The sequence below is a fragment of the Mustela putorius genome, unplaced genomic scaffold (assembly GCF_011764305.1).
Source record: "Mustela putorius furo isolate JIRA1106 unplaced genomic scaffold, ASM1176430v1.1 tig00537275_pilon_pilon_pilon, whole genome shotgun sequence".
Taxonomy (NCBI): domain Eukaryota; kingdom Metazoa; phylum Chordata; class Mammalia; order Carnivora; family Mustelidae; genus Mustela; species Mustela putorius.
In genome coordinates, this window is record NW_025422413.1 from 791,043 (window position 1) to 808,805 (window position 17,763).

A 17,763-nucleotide genomic window follows, 5' to 3' on the forward strand; every position below is an offset into this window, starting at 1 on the left:
TCTTAATATTTTTCCTCAACTTGAGGACTAATATTCTAGCCCTTGTTCTTTTCTGAAAAATAGCCTCATAGAACATACATATTCTGTACAAGGATATTAATACATTGGTACACTTCACGTTCACTTGAACCACATATTCCCAGAGATCCCATACTGGTGCGTATGTGTTCCATTTCCCTCTTCTACTCATGACAGATTTCTGCTGGTGTCCAGATTGAGCCTCTGAATCCTTCTGAATCCTGGAAGCTCTTACTAGTTGACTGAAACTGGCCTAGGAGTTTTATTGTTTTATTAGTTTTCTAGGTCTAATATATTTGTATTTTCTCTTTTTTTTGTTAGTTTAGATTTTCTAATTTTTTTATTTTATTAATGTGATTTATGTTGTTGTTAAACTTACTCTTAAATCTTAAACTTTTTCTTAAACTCAAATATGTTAGGAGACAATTTTCCTTGGGTTTCTTACATTTCTGTACATTTTATGAACAGAAATTTTGTTCTGGTGTAATTTTTCCAAAACTGTTTCTATACTGAGCAGCTTTGGAAAATATAGTGACTTCAGAGCAGTGGATAGATTTGCTTATAGCCTTGCATGAGAAGACTTGGTTTCTTCATTTAGAGCAAAAACAGTAGGCATGCTTAATGTTCATTACAATTATTCAGATTCCCAGATCTCCTGGCAGGGCTCCTTTCCTGTATCACAACCCACTGCTTGTACATATCAGCTGGCCCTGTTCAGGTTCTGTGAGAACTGGGACCCAGGAAACTGGAGCAAGAAAATGCTGGTATTTTGGCTGCTCCTATTATAAAAAAATTACTGAGCCTCTGACTCAGGAATCATACTTTATCTGCCAACATGTGTGATCGTGGTAGACTAGTTTGTTAGCTTGAAAGTGGGCTAAAATCTCAGATCCTTCACAGCTCTTGACAATATGTAGGACATAAAAATAAACAAGTAAATAAAGAGCTATCAGAGGTCTGCTCAGAAATGTCATTTTGTCCATGTTTTTATTAAAAGCTACCTTACATGTATATAAATGTAGCATAAATTTCTCATGTTTTGTAGGTTAAAAAAAGGTTTGGCATAATTTTGCTATTTATATTTAATGACTATTTTGAAAGCATAATAAGCCATCTGTTTCTCATGTATATAAGTTTGTATTATATGTATGTGTGGATATATGCACATATAGGGGCATGTGTATTCATATATTGAAAAGCCAAACCAGTCTTGCTTTGCTTAATCACAGTTTTAGGAATTCCATGTATGTATGCCATTATGATGTATTATTTGCCTCTATTCCAGAATATTGGAAAGAAGATGACCTGCCAAGAGTTCATTGCAAACCTCCAAGGCATAAATGAGGGTGGTGATTTCTCCAAGGATCTACTAAAAGTAAGCATTGAAATAATTGGCTTTTAAAAATATTTATTTTTATCTTTTCTGCTTATTTTTTAATCTAAAATAAAAAGGCCAAGGATCACTTAAGTATTTTGATTTTTGCTTTTGGTTTTGTTGGTGATATTTCTATTGGAACTCATCCTTGATGTGTCAGACTGCAGATACCCTTCAATGAATAAATTATAAAAGTTCACATGGTAACCAATAATACTGAGACAGTAAGTAGATTTGGAATAATTGGTGATTCAGATAGTGGGCAGTTTTTGTTTGATTTGTGAGCATATGTCAGAACTTGAGAAAGATCACAAAGGTATATTCACTATGGAAACAAAAAAGCCTTTACATACTGTAATGAAAGCTGTATTCAGTCCCTAGTTGTAGAGCCATTTAGGTTGTCTCTGGAAATCTGAGTAATTGTAGAATGTTTGAATGATTTGTGGTTGGTTTCATTATTGGTAACCGTCAGCATGTTTTTCTGTATCAGATTGTTTCCAAGGAGACAACAAAATAAGCTTTAGAATTCGTAATTTTCTGCAGCAGTATAAATGAGAAATGCATTTGTTTAAATAGAAAATAGTGATTGATAATGGATGTGAATATTTTAGCAGTTCAGGATAAGATATGTATGTTGACAATATGATGTTTACAGAATTCTGTTAGATTCTAGCCTTTTTAAAAACTTTGTACATATGTAGATTTCTTTGGCAGTTCCTTTGAATTTGCTAAGGGCAACACATATGAATCATGGTATGATCTGGAAAGGTACCAGTTGCGAATAAGTCCTTTATTATGTTTTATGTAACTTTTAAACCATATAAGACATATACAGTAGAGTCCTAGATTTTGAAAGACACACACACACACACACACACACACATATATATGTAGAAAGTGAAAAAAGGCATAAGATATGATATTATGAGATTCTTTTGCTGACTTTAATTGCAACTCAGTGAATAATTACCTTATGGAAAAAGCAAGAAGAAAAGTAGCTTCAGGTTACTATGTAAAGAAGGTATTTTTTAAGATTGTTTCCTTATAGGATAAATGCTGCCATGGCTGAACCTACAATTCTTTTTTTTTTTTTTTAATTTAATTTAATTTTTTCAGTGTTCCAAGATTCACCCCGTGCTCTATACAATTCGTGCCCTCCTTAATACCACCACCAGGCTCACCCAACCTCTCACCGCCACCCCCCTTCCAAAACCCTCAGTTTGTTTCTCAGAGTCCACAATCTCTCATGGTTTGTCTCTCCCTCTGATTTACCCCAATCCACTTTTCCTTTCCTTCTCCTAATGTCCTCTGTGTTATTCCTTATGCTCCACAAGTAAGTGAAACCATGATAACTGACTCTCTCTGCTTGACTTACTTCACTCAGCATAATCTCCTCCAGTCCTGTCCATGTTGATAAAACAGTTGGGTATTCATCCTTTCTGGTGGAGGAGTAATACATTGGGTATATGAACCATATCTTCTTTATCCATTCGTTTGTTGAAAGGCATCTTGGCTCTTTCCACAGTTTGGTGATTGTGGCCATTGCTTTAAGCTACAGTTCTGAATGGGAAATAAAATGTGTTGGATTGTGACATGGTAAATACATTCTCTACATCCATTGAAGATGTACTGTAGACGTATGTTAACAAGTGTTTTCAGTTTAGTGTTATTAACGTGGAAAATAATGCAGTCTTTCTAAGAGAAGGATTGGAGAAGCTTTTTTTTTTTTTTTTAAAGATTTTTATTTATTTATTTGACAGACAGAGATTACAAGTAAGCAGAGAGAGAGAGGAGGAAGCAGGCTCCCTGCTGAGCAGAGAGCCCGATGTGGGGCTCGATCCCAGGACGCTGGGATCATGACCTGAGCGGAAGGCAGAGGCCTTAACCCACTGAGCCACCTAGGCGCCCCGGATTGGAGAAGCTTTTATCAAGTTATGTCAGAAGTGGAAATTGGCAAGAAAAATTTTCGTAGTGAAGCTTTCAGTTTTTTGTTTTTTGTTTTTTTTTTTAAAGATTTTATTTATTTGACAGACAGAGATCACAAGTAGGCAGAGAGGCAGGTAGAAAGAGAGAGAGGAGGAAGCAGGCTCTCCGCGGAGCGGACAGCCCAATGCGGCGCTTGATCCCAGGACCCTGGGACCATGACCTGTGCCGACGGCAGAAGCTTTAACCCACTGAGCCACCCAGGCGCCCCGAAGCTTTCAGATTTTATTGGTAGGCTTATGGTAACATGCATGACTGTGGATGAATTATTGGGCAGTTTTAAAGCATATTTGATGAGCTGTCTGAAACCAAACGTAGTTAACATAAGTCCAGTGGCTGCCGTTCACCTTGGATAAACATATGTTCTTTGGTTTACTCTGCCAAGAATTTTCTGGATGATTTGTTAAAGTCGTACTGTTGAGATCATGTTTTTAAACCTCAGGGGGGAAAATATTTATTATACTGTTTTATTTACTGTAGGAAGATGACAGTGAAATGACACTGAAAGTGACAGTGGCATTTAGCATGGAAATTGTCAAGTAAAATACTGATTCTCTTTCATAGAAAAAAGCCCAGCCACTCACCCACCAAATGTGGAGTTTTCCATTTCAGCAAGAATCTGGATTTTACTGAAAATTTCACCAAGAAAAGGTTTTTTTCAAACCATTTTTGTTTCATTTCTCTTTTCCATATGGCTATTCTTTTTCCCTTCCATGCCCTCCTGGTCTTCCTTCCTTCCTCCTTTTCCTCACTTAATTCCTCTGTTTCTATTCATCTGTGTTTTTTCTTTTCTCTTGTTCTCTCTCTCTCGCTCTTTTTTTTTTACTTTTATTATATTTTATTTCTTTTCAGTTTTGTCTCTTCTTTCTCCTCTTTCTTCACTCCTTCTCAAACACTCTCCCTCATTTTCTTTCTCAGTGGTTATCTCTTGATTCTCTTCAGAGATTAATTCCTGGGTAGAATGTTAATTTGAACTTTCATGGACAATGATTATATACCTGACACACAGAAAGACAAACACAAAACATTTGGTATTGTGTTACAGGTTCTGAGTGACCTAACCCCTTTTCTGCCCTCTTCTGTCCTCTCTCCAACTTGAAAATTGCAGGTACTGACAACATTCAGTTTAATTTATTAAGTAAGATGCCTAGAGTTACATGGATTAAGCTGAGGCTTTCATTGCTACATATTAATCTGATTACTTTCAGATTTCTTTGGTTCAAAAATAGCATTTCATCCATGTCTGTTCAGCTATCCTTGGACCAGCAGTAACATCTTATCTTATGTCTGTTATTCAGTGTGGTTGGGTAGTAGGGAATATTTCTTGATGGCCTTTTGTGTGTTCACTGGGTATTGTGGACTTGGAGAACATGCTAGAACTAAATGGGCCCCTGTCCTCACAGACTACTGAGAAAGATGGGTGGTTCTTTTTCCCTTAAAGTAAATAATTGTTCCATATTGAAATTAAAATATAAACTGATTCTCCTTGTTCTCAACAGAAATGGTTATCAAAAAGATAAACCTTAATGTATTTAAATATATGAAAAATGAGAAATTTATTTCAAGCCTTTAATTCAGAGACTTCAGTTAATACTTTGCTTTAATTTTGCCCTAGACTACATGAAAGGGATAGGTAATTGAGCCCTTTTTTATAATTTACAGTTCCACTGCTGTGTCCCTTTTGACCTGATGACCTAACAGAGAAATGAGTGCTTTGTGCAAATAAGCAAGTTTTCCCACAAGCTACTTTGAGTTTTAATTCTAGATACCTATAGTATAAAGCATAGTTAGTTGGATAGCAAATGACAACCAGTGATAGAAGATTATTTAGGTTCTTTAACGTTGAAGTCTGGCTAGAAGGATGTCATGTTTGAGAGAGGCCTTTGAAGTACAGGTACCATTTTAGTAGTTGAGTTCCTATGGTTTTTAGTTAGATGATTATTCTATTTCATTTCCCATCACCTTTCCCACCCATAAACATTAATGTTCTCTGTCATACGTACCTTTCCCTATTATTTCACCAAATCAGTAGAGGAGTTCATTTAACAAAATACGACAGACCATCTGGCAAGTTTCATGGCTGTATAGGGACTGCCCATCCCACTTGGATGTGCATCCTTGAGGGAAAATGTGGGAAAGAGGAGGAAAGGGAGTTTCTTTTTATAAACTTAATAAGACATTTCTAAGATTCTGTAACAATGCAACTCTTAAGTACATGAATAGAGAGGGATGAGAATGTAAAACATGGGCTAGCTCTGGCTTAGAGGCTGAGAGACACTATAGTGTGCTGATTATGATTATAGACGTGAGAGCTGTACTGATTGGGTTCTAATCCCAGCTCCCCTCTCTTAGTAGCTGAGGGATTGTAAGTAAATTCACTGAAACTTTGTCTCTTGATTTCTGGGAGATCTTATTAGTATCCACCTCATCAGTTTTATTAATTGAATGAGTTAACCTATAAAGCCTTTAGAGTCCTAGCATGTAATAAATGCAATATCTGTTAGCTGTTGTAACTTTTAAAAATTTTTAATAATATTCTATTCTTTACCTAGCTTGAAGTGGACTGCAAAGGGCCTCCATCCCTTCCTACAGGGTTTGGGTCTAAAGTGTTTTATAAGTACTAGGGCCAAGTGGGATTAACTTTAATTCATAAGACCTCTATTGCCTGTCCTTTTTTCAGACTAACCATGCACATTCTCTTTCTCTTTTCAATGGACCGTCTGTGATCTTGAACTTGTGCGTTTCTTCCTTTTGTGGCAAGATTTTTAAACCTCATCATTTATGGCTTCCTTTTTTCCCAAAGACTGTTGATTCCAAAGAACAAGCATCATAATTTTCCATAAGAAGCATTTGTTCCGTAAAGTCTGTGTTAACATCATGGGGGCACTTGAAAATTCATGAACCTTGGTTAGCCTGTTTTCTTTGCCTTTTTACCTTGTTAACAACAGGCCATTTCTCCTGGACCATATCCCTCTTGCCATGCTTTTATATCTTATATTTGGTTTGTATCTTTGAAACCGCATGATTGGAGGTCCTGAGCCTTCTTACCTAGGACCATTTGGAGAAAATATAAAAGAGCAGGTGGACATCTAGCAATCTTTCTTTTTTTCCCTTGGATTTTAACCACTTCAAATAATTCACATCTCCATTAATATCCCAGGATTATTTGGGGATCTTTAAAGAGCACAATAACTAATTTGCTTCCTCGATGGTTCTTCAAGATTCCAGGACCAGTTTAAGTTTGGTCTTAAACTGCTCTGTAAGTTTAATTTCTTCTGAGTTTCCTATGAATCTCTATTCTTGGTTTTAAAAGAAAAACCACAATTTTATCTTCAGTCCATTCTGTGTTCTATTTCTAACCTGGGTTGTTGATAATCCTTCATTTCTCATTATGTATAGAGGGAATACACAGGAACTTTGGGTGATGGCCACCAGTAAAAATTAAAAGAAAAATTTAGAGGGGAAGTAGCCATTTCAAAATATATTTCCATGAAAACAGGAAAGAATCAATGGGAAATAAAGCAAAAGGAGCCAATGAAAGTGTCATTGAAACATAAAGGGTGGAAGGTTAGTTATTGCTGCATAATAATTTCATTTTGGGGTGTTCCAGACTGAAGATCGTGACAATGAAACATGAAACACTGGTTGTTTTCTATCTCAGCATTCTTATTGCCACCTACCATTTGATACTCAAATAACATTCTTAATATTTTTATTTTTGTCATAGTTAGGTCTTTAAGTTTCTTTTTCTTTTTCTTTTTTTTTTTTTTTTTTTGTTGAGCAGCAATTGAATTCAATAGGTGCCAGTGGGAATTAGAAAAAATCTCTAAGAATTTTTATGTCTGCTAGCCATTTGTGTGTCTTGATTGGAGAAGTGTCTGTTCATATCTTCTGCCCATTGTTTGATATGTTTGCCTGTTTCATGTGTGTTGAGTTTGAATTTGTGGAGCATAACAAATATCATGGAGGACAAGGGGTGTTAGAGAGGAGAAGGGAGTTGGGGTAAATTGGAAGGGAAGGTGAATCATGAGAGACTATGGACTCTGAAAAACAATCTGAGGGGTTTGAAGTGGGGGGGGTGGGAGGTTAGGGGTACCAGGTGGTGGGTATTATAGAGGGCACCGATTGCATGGAGCACTGGGTGTGATGAAAAAATAATAAATACTGTTTTTCTGAAAATAAATTAATTAATAAAAAAAAGTGGTTTAAAATAAAAAGAATTTTTATGTCATCTTAATAAGAGAGAGGGTGGAAACAACAAACCACCCAAGTCTTTCAAAATGATTCTCATGTAACTAAAAAACAAAATGAATATAATTTGCAGAGTGTTTTGGAACCTGTCTCCTTTGAAATCTGCTTAAATACACAGATAGCTTTAATAATACCTCTAGTTATAAGGCAGTGTCACTGGAAATCATTAAAACGCAAGGTAAATAAATCTTGCTTGGGCAAGTCAATAACATCCCATCCTTTCAGGCTATTGCTTATAATTAGATGTTTGACTCTAAGATATTCTGAATTTAATTTTTGGGTAGAAATTACTTGTACATATCTCCTTTACTTGGGAATTTATTAACCTTGAAATTAACTTGCAGTCTCTGGAGGGAAGACCAAAAGTTTTTACTCTCTCAGATGTTAGTGGTGAAGAGAGAGGTAGTTAATGGTGAAGAGAGAGAGAAAGAGGGAGAATGTGTGTGTGTGTAGATTATGGGATAGGGGGAAGTTACAGTTAAACTGACAAAATGTAAATCAATATGCCTGGCTTAGTGGAATTCATATGCATTATTCTATTAATGGAATGGTAAATAACGTAGTGAATTAAATTGTTACATACTGCATTGGTCAGAATTCCGGTGAAAGTTCTTATTCAGATGTGCTTGTTTTCCCTTAGCTCTCACAAAAGAATTTAGGGGAGGTTTTTTAAAAGAAGTTTCTAAGAACATTAGACTACCTGTATTCAATCCTTAACATATGTATATGGCTGATAGCATTATGTTGCATTCTAACTGCATTTTTCTCATTTGGCATTATTAGGGAAAAATAATTTGTGAGAATGATGGAGAATTTAGCTGGAAGGGTAATGTTTAAACAGATAGACTCTAAAAGTCAGCAAATAATAATAATAATAATAATATTATACAGTTATTTCTTTTCAAGTTTTTGAATTCCAGTTAACATACAGTGTAACATTATTTGCAGGTGTAGAGTCTAGTGATTCATCACTTACAGGCAATAATACCCAGTGCTTATCACAAGTGCCCTCCTTAATAACCTTCTCCCATGGGCCCATTCCCCTTGCCCCTCTTTCCAGTAATGCTCAGTCTGTTTGTTCTCTAAAGAATCTGTTTTTTGGGGCACCTGGGTGGCTCAGTGGGTTAAAGCATCTGCCTTCGGCTCAGGTCATGATCCCAGGGTCTTGGGATCGAGCCCCACATTGGGCTCTCTGCTCAGCAGGGAGCCTCCTTCCTCCTCTCTCTCTCTTTCTCTCTCTCTGCTTGCCTCTCTGCCTACTTGTGATTTGTCTGTCAAATAAATAAATAAAAATCTTTTAAGAGTCTGTTTTTTGGTTTACCTCTCTTTTTCCTCCCCCCAGGTTCATGTTTTGTTTCTTTAATTCAACATATATGTGAAGTCATATGGTATTTGTCTTTCTCTATCTTATTTCACTTAGCATAATACACTCTAGGTCTGTCCATGTTGTTGCAACTGGTTGAGATTTAATTTTTGATGGCTGAATAATATTCTATCGTGTGTGTGTGTGTGTGTGTGTGTGTGTGTGTACCATATCTTTATCCATTCATATGTCAATACAGATTTGGGCTCTTCCCATATTTTGGCAACTGTGGACATTGCTGCTATAAACATTGGAGTACATGTGCCCCTTTGAATCACTGTGTTGTATTCTTTGGCTAAATACCTAGTAGTGCAGTTGCTGGGTCATAGGGTAGCTCTGTTTTTCACTTTTTGAGGAACTGCCATAGTGTTTTGAGGAGTGGTTGCACCTGTTTGCATTCCCATCATCAGTGTGGAGGGTTCCCCTATCTCCACATCCTTGCCAACATCTTTTGTTTCCAGAATTGTTCATTTTAGCCATTCTGACAGGTGTGAGGTGATAGCTCTTTGCAGTTTTGAGCATCTTTTCATGTGTTTATTAGCCATCTTTAAGTCTTCCTTGGAAAAATGTCTGTTCATGTCCTCTGCCCATTTTTTAACTGGATTATTTGTTTTTTGAGTGTTGAGTTTGAGAAGTTCTTTATAAATTTTAAATACTAACCCTTCATCAGATATGTCATTTGCAGATATCTTCTCCTATTCCATAGACTGCCTTTCCTTTTTTTTGGTGATTCCTTCACTGTGCAGAAGCTTTTTATCTTGATGAAGTCCTGTCCCAATAATTCATTTTTGCTTTTGTTTCCCTTGCCTCAGGAGGCATATCTGGTAAGAAGTTGCTATGGTCTATCCCAAAGATGTTTTTGCCTGCATTCTCCTCTCGGATTTTGATGGTTTCCTACCTCACATTTAGGCCTCATTCATTTTGAATTTATTTTTGTGTATGGTATAGGAAAGTGGTCCAGTCATTCTTCTGCTATTGCCATCCAGTTTTCCTAACTTCATTTGTTGAGGAAACTGTCTTTTTTTTTCCACTGGATATGTTTTCCTGCCTTTTTTTTTTTTTAAGATTTTTATTTATTTATTTGAAAGACTGAGATTACAAGTAGACAGGGTGGCAGGCAGACAGAAAGGAGGAAGCAGGCTCCCTGCCGAGCAGAGAGCCCGATGTGGGGCTCAATTCCAGGACCCCAGTATCATGACCTGAGCTGAAGGCAGAGACTTTAACCCACTGAGCCACCCAGGCATCCCTCTTTCCTGCTTTGTTGAATATTAGTTTCCCATATAGTTGTGCATTCCATTTCTGGGTTTTCTATTTTCCATTGGTTTATGTGTCTTATTTTTATGCCACGACCATACTGTTTTGATCACTACAGCTTTGTAATATAACTTGAAGTCTGTATTTGTGATGCCTCCAGCTTTGCTTTTCTTTTTTGAGATTGCTTTAACTCTTTTGGCTGAAAAATACATTTTAAATGAAGATTAACATATTTTATTGGACGAGGAAGAAACATGACTAGGAAATATAAAATACTGTGAAGGTTCATAACCATTAGGCTTTTCAGTCAATTACAGTTACACTTAAGGGTAAATAAACAAAAATCAATCAGCAATCAGACTTAGAGATAAGCAATTTTTTCTGTGATCTCAGTCACTGAAAAGGACCTGTTTCACACAGTGTGACATGAAGAGCTGTAAGGATTCTTCTTAAAAAGAGAGAGAGCAGAGCCAGCCCACTTCACTTCTAGAGTTTATCTAATTTGACCCTTTCAGCCAGGGAGAAGGTTGAAAATTTAACACTGAAAATTCCCTCCCTTCTTTATCACAGAAGGCTAGCCTTAAGCAACATCCCACACTCCCTGCACATACCATTTTTGTTCTCTACTCTTTCATCTTTACAAGTGTAACTAGAGAAACCTGAATAAGATCAGGTGTTATTATGTCAGGTTGTGGTATTATACTATAGTTTTGCAGATGTTACCTTTGGAGGAAACTGGGTAAAAGATATAAGAAATCTATTATTTCTTACAATTACATGCAGATCTGTAATTATTTCAATTATAACTTTAATGAAGAAAAGGCCCACTTAAAAAGGGGGGGAGGCATTTTCTCCGTTTAGCCAGAGATTTAGGCATCGTATATAAATTAATGAAATTTTACTTCTTGTAGGTCCTTCTTTTAAATTACCAAATATCATGATCAACAGGTTAGGTATACGTGTAGTAGTGTTAAAAACAATGGTGTATTAAGAAAAAGGCAATAGGAATTGTTTTCAAGAGTTGAAAGCTGGAAAGTCACATAAATCTGTTTTTATGATCTCAGGATACTGTGGAGATTTGTTTGGAAAGATGTGGGAGTAGAATTGGAAAAGATGGTAATGAAATTGTCCACAAGAGAAGGAATAGTGGTATGGATGTGGGTAGTGACAGTATTGAGAAAAATATTCACTGTTGAATTATTTTGAGTTTGTTATTAGAGTTTCTGTTGCTAAATTGTTACCCTGAATTGCCCATGCACCCCCTGCTATATCACCTGCATTCTAATCTGCATGGAATGGAAGAGCAGTAAAAGGTAGAACAACCATAATAATCTTTTTCCTGAGGTATGTTTGATCTCTTCGGCTGAATGTAATGGTAGGCTTTGTGGCCATGTGAAGTGAATAGTGTCACATCTGGAAAGGAAGCCCAGTATTTTACCTTAGCCAGACAATTAACTTTTTTTTAGTTTCCTCATATATAACACGGGTAATAATACTTTCCTCCAAGAGTGATTATGAAAATTAAATAAGATGATGTGTGTTCAGTAGCTAGCATTGTGTCATCTAAAATGCATTAAAGTATTCATAAATGTTAGCTTGTTTTTCCTACTGCTCTAGTTTTTGTTTGTTTGTTTGTTTGTTTTTTAAAGATTTTATTTGTTTATTTGACAGAGAGAGACACAGTGAGATAGGGAACACAAGCAGGGGGAGTAGAAGAGGAAGAAACAGACTTCCCACTGAGCAGAGAGCCAGATGCTGGGCTCAGTCCCAGGACTCTGGCTCATGACTTGAGCCAAAAGCAGACGCTTAACGACTAAGCCACCCAGGCGCCTCTACTATTCTAGTTTTTGTGAATGGGTTCTGGAGGTCACTGGGGCCTGTCTTAATGCTGCCAGTGACTAGTGATGGAGCATCAGCGTGATCATTTCACCTCTTTGTACCTTAGTTTCTTCATTTATAAAATAAGATAGTTGGGCTGTACCCATAATCTGTTCAGGCTCCAATAGCCCACAGTGTCTAGGGCCCATTCCTGTTCTGTCACCACCACTTGCTACGTGGACCAGAACTTCTTGCTCTGTTTTTCTGCTGTGCTCATATTTTTTGAGCTAAATATTCAATGGCAGAGACATTGGAAAAATCCTACAGATGATGTTTGAGGTATCTTTCAACCTAAGTACTGGAAGCATTCTTTATTTGTAATTTAATTTAAATATGATTTGTAAGCTCAAATTGTATCAAGTTTTATCTTTTATATTATATTTATTGGTTTAGACAAATGAGTGTATACCTAATAGTGAAAGTTCAGATTTAAATCCAGGGAAATTACCTTTGTCATTGCAGAATTCTCAAAGGTTTAGTCCTAAAGAATCACATGAGAGGAAGAATCAAGCTGCAGGTAGAAAAAAGTCTGAACTTTTTATAAATGAAAAGCTTGAAGTGAATTCTCAAAAATACTTGATCTGAGTTATATTCGGAGTATGTAGTTGAAAATAGGAACTTATGGGTGGTATTTAAGTGTAGCTAAAAAAAGAGCATCAACTGTTGCCTAGAGTAGGTGAGTTCTCTCAGAGAGAAGGTCATGGAAACCTGGTAGCAACAGTATCTATGGAGGAAAAGGGCTTAGATGCTTATCCTGATATAAACAGGATAACTTTTAAAGAGAAAAGCTATGTTGGCAAGCTTTTTAAGAGAAAAGCTCTAAAGGTTCTTATTTAAAATATGGAATATTGCTTTTTTCAGTTAAATGAATCAAGCTGAGTTGTGATGAAAGTTTTGTGGGTGTTTCTGCTTCTGCTTTCCCCATGGAGATCTAGAAGCATGCTTGGCTTCCAGTCATGTGCTCCTCATGGACTGAATAATGATGCTGCTTTTCGTATGGTTCCTTGAATGAAAGATGGTTGACTGTAATGAGGATAATACTTAGAAGTAGCTGAAAATCCACAAATCATGTTCATGCTTTTAAAAAAAAAAAATCTATCAAAAAGAATTCTGGTAGAACATTTTGGCAGAACAGATGATACTCAAAGAGTACAAACAGATTTTTTTAAAAAAAAAAAAAAAAAAAAAAAAAAAAAAAGAAGAAGAAGAAGAAAGAAGAGTTTGAGTAGCGAGGTAGTAATCCTTAAGGGTATTTAATAGAATACTAATGATTCCCAGAGAGATTTTATTTTTAATTTGATCCTGAAGGAATGCTACAGAATTTCCTATTCAGATGGCTCTATGTAAGTTAGATTGTATCTTTGGAGATTTTTTAAAACATAATCAATCCAAGTATAGATTCTGTGCCTCTTTGGTTAGGTTTATTCCTAGGTATCTTATGATTTGGGATGCAATTGTAAATGGGATTGACTCCTTAATTTCTCTTTCTTCTGTCTTGTTGTTGGTGTAGAGAAATGCAACTGATTTCTGTGCATTGATTTTATATCCTGACACTTTACTGAATTCCTGTACAAGTTCTAGCAGTTTTGAAGTGGAGCCTTTTGGGTTTTCCACATATAGTATCATATCATCTGTGAAGAGTGATAATTTGACTTCTTCTTTGCTGATTTGGATGCCTTTAATTTCCTTTGTTGTCTGATTGCTGAGGCTAGGACTTCTAGTACTATGTTGAATAGCAGTGGTGATAATGGACATCCCTGCCGTGTTCCTGACCTTAGCGGAAAAGCTTTCAGTTTTTCTCCATTGAGAATGATATTTGCGGTGGGTTTTTCATAGATGGCTTTGATGATATTGAGGTATGTGCCCTCTGTCTCTGCACTTTGAAGAGTTTTGATCAGGAAAGGATGCTGTACTTTGTCAAATGCTTTTTCAGCATCTATTGAGAGTATCATATGGTTCTTGTTCTTTCTTTTATTGATGTGTTGTATCACATTGACTGATTTGTGGATGTTGAACCAGCCCTGCAGCCTTGGAATAAATCCCACTTGGTCGTGGTGAATAATCCTTTTAATGTAATGTTGAATCCTATTGGCTAGTATTTTGGTGAGAATTTTCGCATCTTTGTTCATCAAGGATATTGGTCTGTAGTTCTCTTTTTTGATGGGATCCTTGTCTGGTTTTGGGATCAAGGTGATGCTGGCCTCATAAAATGAGTTTGGAAGTTTTCCTTCCATTTCTATTTTTTTGGAACAGTTTCAGGAGAATAGGAACTAGTTCTTCTTTAAATGTTTGGTAGAATTCCCCCGGGAAGGCATTTGGCCCTGGGCTTTTGTTTGTTTGGAGATTTTTAATGACTGTTTCAATCTCCTTACTGGTTATGGGTCTGTTCAGGCTTTCTATTTCTTCCTGGTTCAGTTGTGGTAGTTTATATGTTTCTAGGAATGCATCCATTTCTTCCAGATTGTCAAATTTGTTGGCATAGAGTTGCTCATAGTATGTTCTTATAATAGTTTGTATTTCTTTGGTGTTAGTTGTGATCTCTCCTCTTTCATTCATGATTTTATTTATTTGGGTCCTTTCTCTTTTCTTTTTGATAAGTCTGGCCAGGGGTTTATCAATTTTATTAATTCTTTCAAAGAACCAGCTCCTAGTTTCGTTGATTTGTTCTATTGTTTTTTTGGTTTCTATTTCATTGATTTCTGCTCTGATCTTTATGATTTCTCTTCTCCTGCTGGGCTTAGGGTTTCTATCTTGTTCTTTCTCCAGCTCCTTTAGGTGTAGGGTTAGGTTGTGTACCTGAGACCTTTCTTGTTTCTTGAGACAGGCTTGTACCGCTATATATTTTCCTCTCCGGACTGCCTTTGTTGTGTTTTCATTATCATTTGTTTCCATGATTTTTTTTCAATTCTTTAATTTCCCGGTTGACTCATTCATTCTTTAGAAAGATGCTGTTTCATCTCCATATATTTGGGTTCTTTCCAAACTCCTCTTGTGGGTGAGTTCTAGCTTCAGAGCATTGTGGTCTGAAAATATGCAGGGAATGATCCCAGTCTTTTGATACTGGCTGAGACCTGATTTATGACCCAGGATGTGATCTATTCTGGAGAATGTTCCATGTGCACTAGAGAAGAATGTGTATTCTGTCGCTTTGGGATGAAATGTTCTGAATATATCTGTGATGTCCATCTGGTCCAATGTGTCCTTTAAGGCCTTTATTTCCTTGGTGATCTTTTGCTTGGAAGATCTGTCCATTTCAGTGAGGGGAGTGTTAAAGTCCCCTACTATTATTGTATTATTGTTGATGTGTTTCCTTGATTTTGTTATTAATTGGTTTATATAGTTGGCTGCTCCCATGTTAGGAGCATAGATATTTAAAATTGTTAGATCTTCTTGTTGGACAGATCCTTTGAGTATGATATAGTGTCCTTCCTCATCTCTTATTATAGTCTTTGGCTTAAAATCTAATTGATCTGATATAAGGATTGCCACTCCTGCTTTCTTCTGATGTCCATTAGCATGGTAAATTCTTTTCCACCCCCTCACTTTAAATCTGGAAGTGTCTTCGGGCTTAAAATGAGTTTCTTATAGGCAACATATAGATGGGTTTTGTTTTTTTTTATCCATTCTGGTACCCTTTTTCTTTTGATTGGCTTTGTCTTTTGATTGGCTCAGTTGTCTTTTGATTGGCTCAGTTGGTTGGGCAGCTGCCTTCAGCTCAGGTCATGATCCCAGCGTCCTGGGATCGAGTCCCATATCGGGCTCCTTGCTCCACAGGGAGCCTGCTTCTCCATCTGACTCTGCCTTCCACTCTGTCTGCCTGTGCTCGCTCTCACTCGCTTTCTCTGACAAATAAATAAAATCTTTAAAAAAAAAAAAAAAAAAAGTCCTGATTTTGTGCTCCGTTGCTCCGCCGCTTGCCGGGAGCTGGCCCCTCCCCCCAGGATCTATCTTCCCGTTGCTTTGGATTCACTTCTCCACCAGTCCTATCTTTCAGAAAGTGGTTGTTTTTCTCTTTCTAGAATTGCTGTTCTTCTCTTCGATCTGCCGATGGATTTGCAGGTGTTTTCAATCTTTAGATGAGCTATCTAGCTGATCTCCTGCTAGCTGAAGTAGTCTCAGCCTGCTACTTCTCCACCATCTTGACTCCTTCCCCAGTCCATATGCATTTTTTAAAAAAGATTTATTTATTTGACAGACAGAGAACACAAGTAGGTGGAGAGGCAGGCAGAGAGAGGAGGAAGCAACCTCCCTGCTGAACAGAGAGCCTGATGTGGGACTCGATCCCAGGACCCTGAGACCATGGCCTGAGCCGAAGGCAGAGGCTTAACCCACTGAGCCACCCAGGTGCCCTCCATATGCATTTTTAAAAGCTCCTCAGATGTTTCTGATATCCACTGAAATATGAAGGATTACTGAGTAGGATGAAGTCCAAAGGAAGCATTACTGTTATGTTACTTTTGTAACAAATTACCCTAAATTCAGCAGTTTAAAACAACACAGATTGATTCATACTGTTTTGTATGTCACAGGTTTGGGTAGACCTAAATTTTTCTGCTCTGGGTCTCTCAAAACCAAAGTCAAGGTATAGACAGGCTTACCTCTCATTCTGAAAGCTCTGAGGGTGAATCAATTTCCAAACTCATTCAGGCTGTTGGCAGAAATCAGTTCTATGTGGTTATAACACTAAGGTCCTCATTTCCTTGTGTGGCTAGTGGTCATTCTCATCTTTTAGAAGCCAGCCACATTCCTTGGCTTATGGTCCCCTTTCTCTAGTTTTATATCCAGCACTGATGGTTCAAATCTCCTCTCGCCTCAAATCCCTTTGACCTCCCTTCTGCTTCAATTCTCCTCTGCACCTTTTTTTTTGGTGGGGGGGGGCACATCTCCTGAGTGACTGTTCTGCCTTCCTCTTATGTTTTGGAGGGCTTATAGAATTAAATTGGGCCCACCCAGATCATCCAGGATAATCTTCCTGCATTAAGGTCAGTTGATAAATAACTTCAATTCTATCTGCAGAGTTTTTTTTCACAGTAGCACCTAGGGAATGAGAATTTTGGGGAGGGGAGGGCAAGCATATTTAGAATTCTGCCTACAGTGGGGTGCCTGGGTGGCTCAATGGGTTAATCCTCTGCCTTCTGCTCAGGTCATGGTCTCAGGGTCCTGGGATCGAGCCCCAAGTCGGGCTCTCTTCTCAGCCGGGAGTCTGCTTCCTCTTCTCTCTCTGCCTGCCTCTCTGCCTATTTATAATCTCTCTGTCAAATAAATCATAAATTTTAAAAATCTTAAAAAAAAAAAAGAATTTTGCCTACAGTAGAAAATTACCTATAAAATGCTGTGGGTTTTCAGAATAAAGAAATGACTTCCAACTAGGGAGCATTGAGAAACCTCCTTTTAGGAAGTAGAATTTAGTTGTCATTTAAATGGTGGTTCTTATGGATTTTCTGGAACTAGAACAGGAGAGAGAACTCTGGATGGGGTAATAGTTTTAGTGCAGTATGGGGAAAGGAAAGGTGACAATGTGTGATGCACTTATAAACAGCCCTTATCCCATGAAAGCATTCCATGTGTATTGGTTATTTACACTGAACTATTTGAACCATTGTAGCATAAAATCACATTTTTTTAGATTAAAGAATAGGAG

At 37.2% G+C, this 17,763-nt stretch overlaps 1 protein-coding gene across 7 annotated transcripts in view; it reads left to right on the forward strand.

The window, feature by feature from the left end:
- Window positions 1–17,763, forward strand: part of PSD3 (pleckstrin and Sec7 domain containing 3) — a 624,510-nt gene that overhangs the window by 308,382 nt on the left and 298,365 nt on the right. For all 7 annotated transcript variants that reach the window (XM_004775730.3, XM_004775734.3, XM_004775732.3 and 4 more), the window contains one exon: window positions 1,304–1,393. In XM_004775730.3, the coding sequence (XP_004775787.1) occupies window positions 1,304–1,393 (90 nt within the window). The remainder of the gene's footprint in view (window positions 1–1,303; window positions 1,394–17,763) is intronic.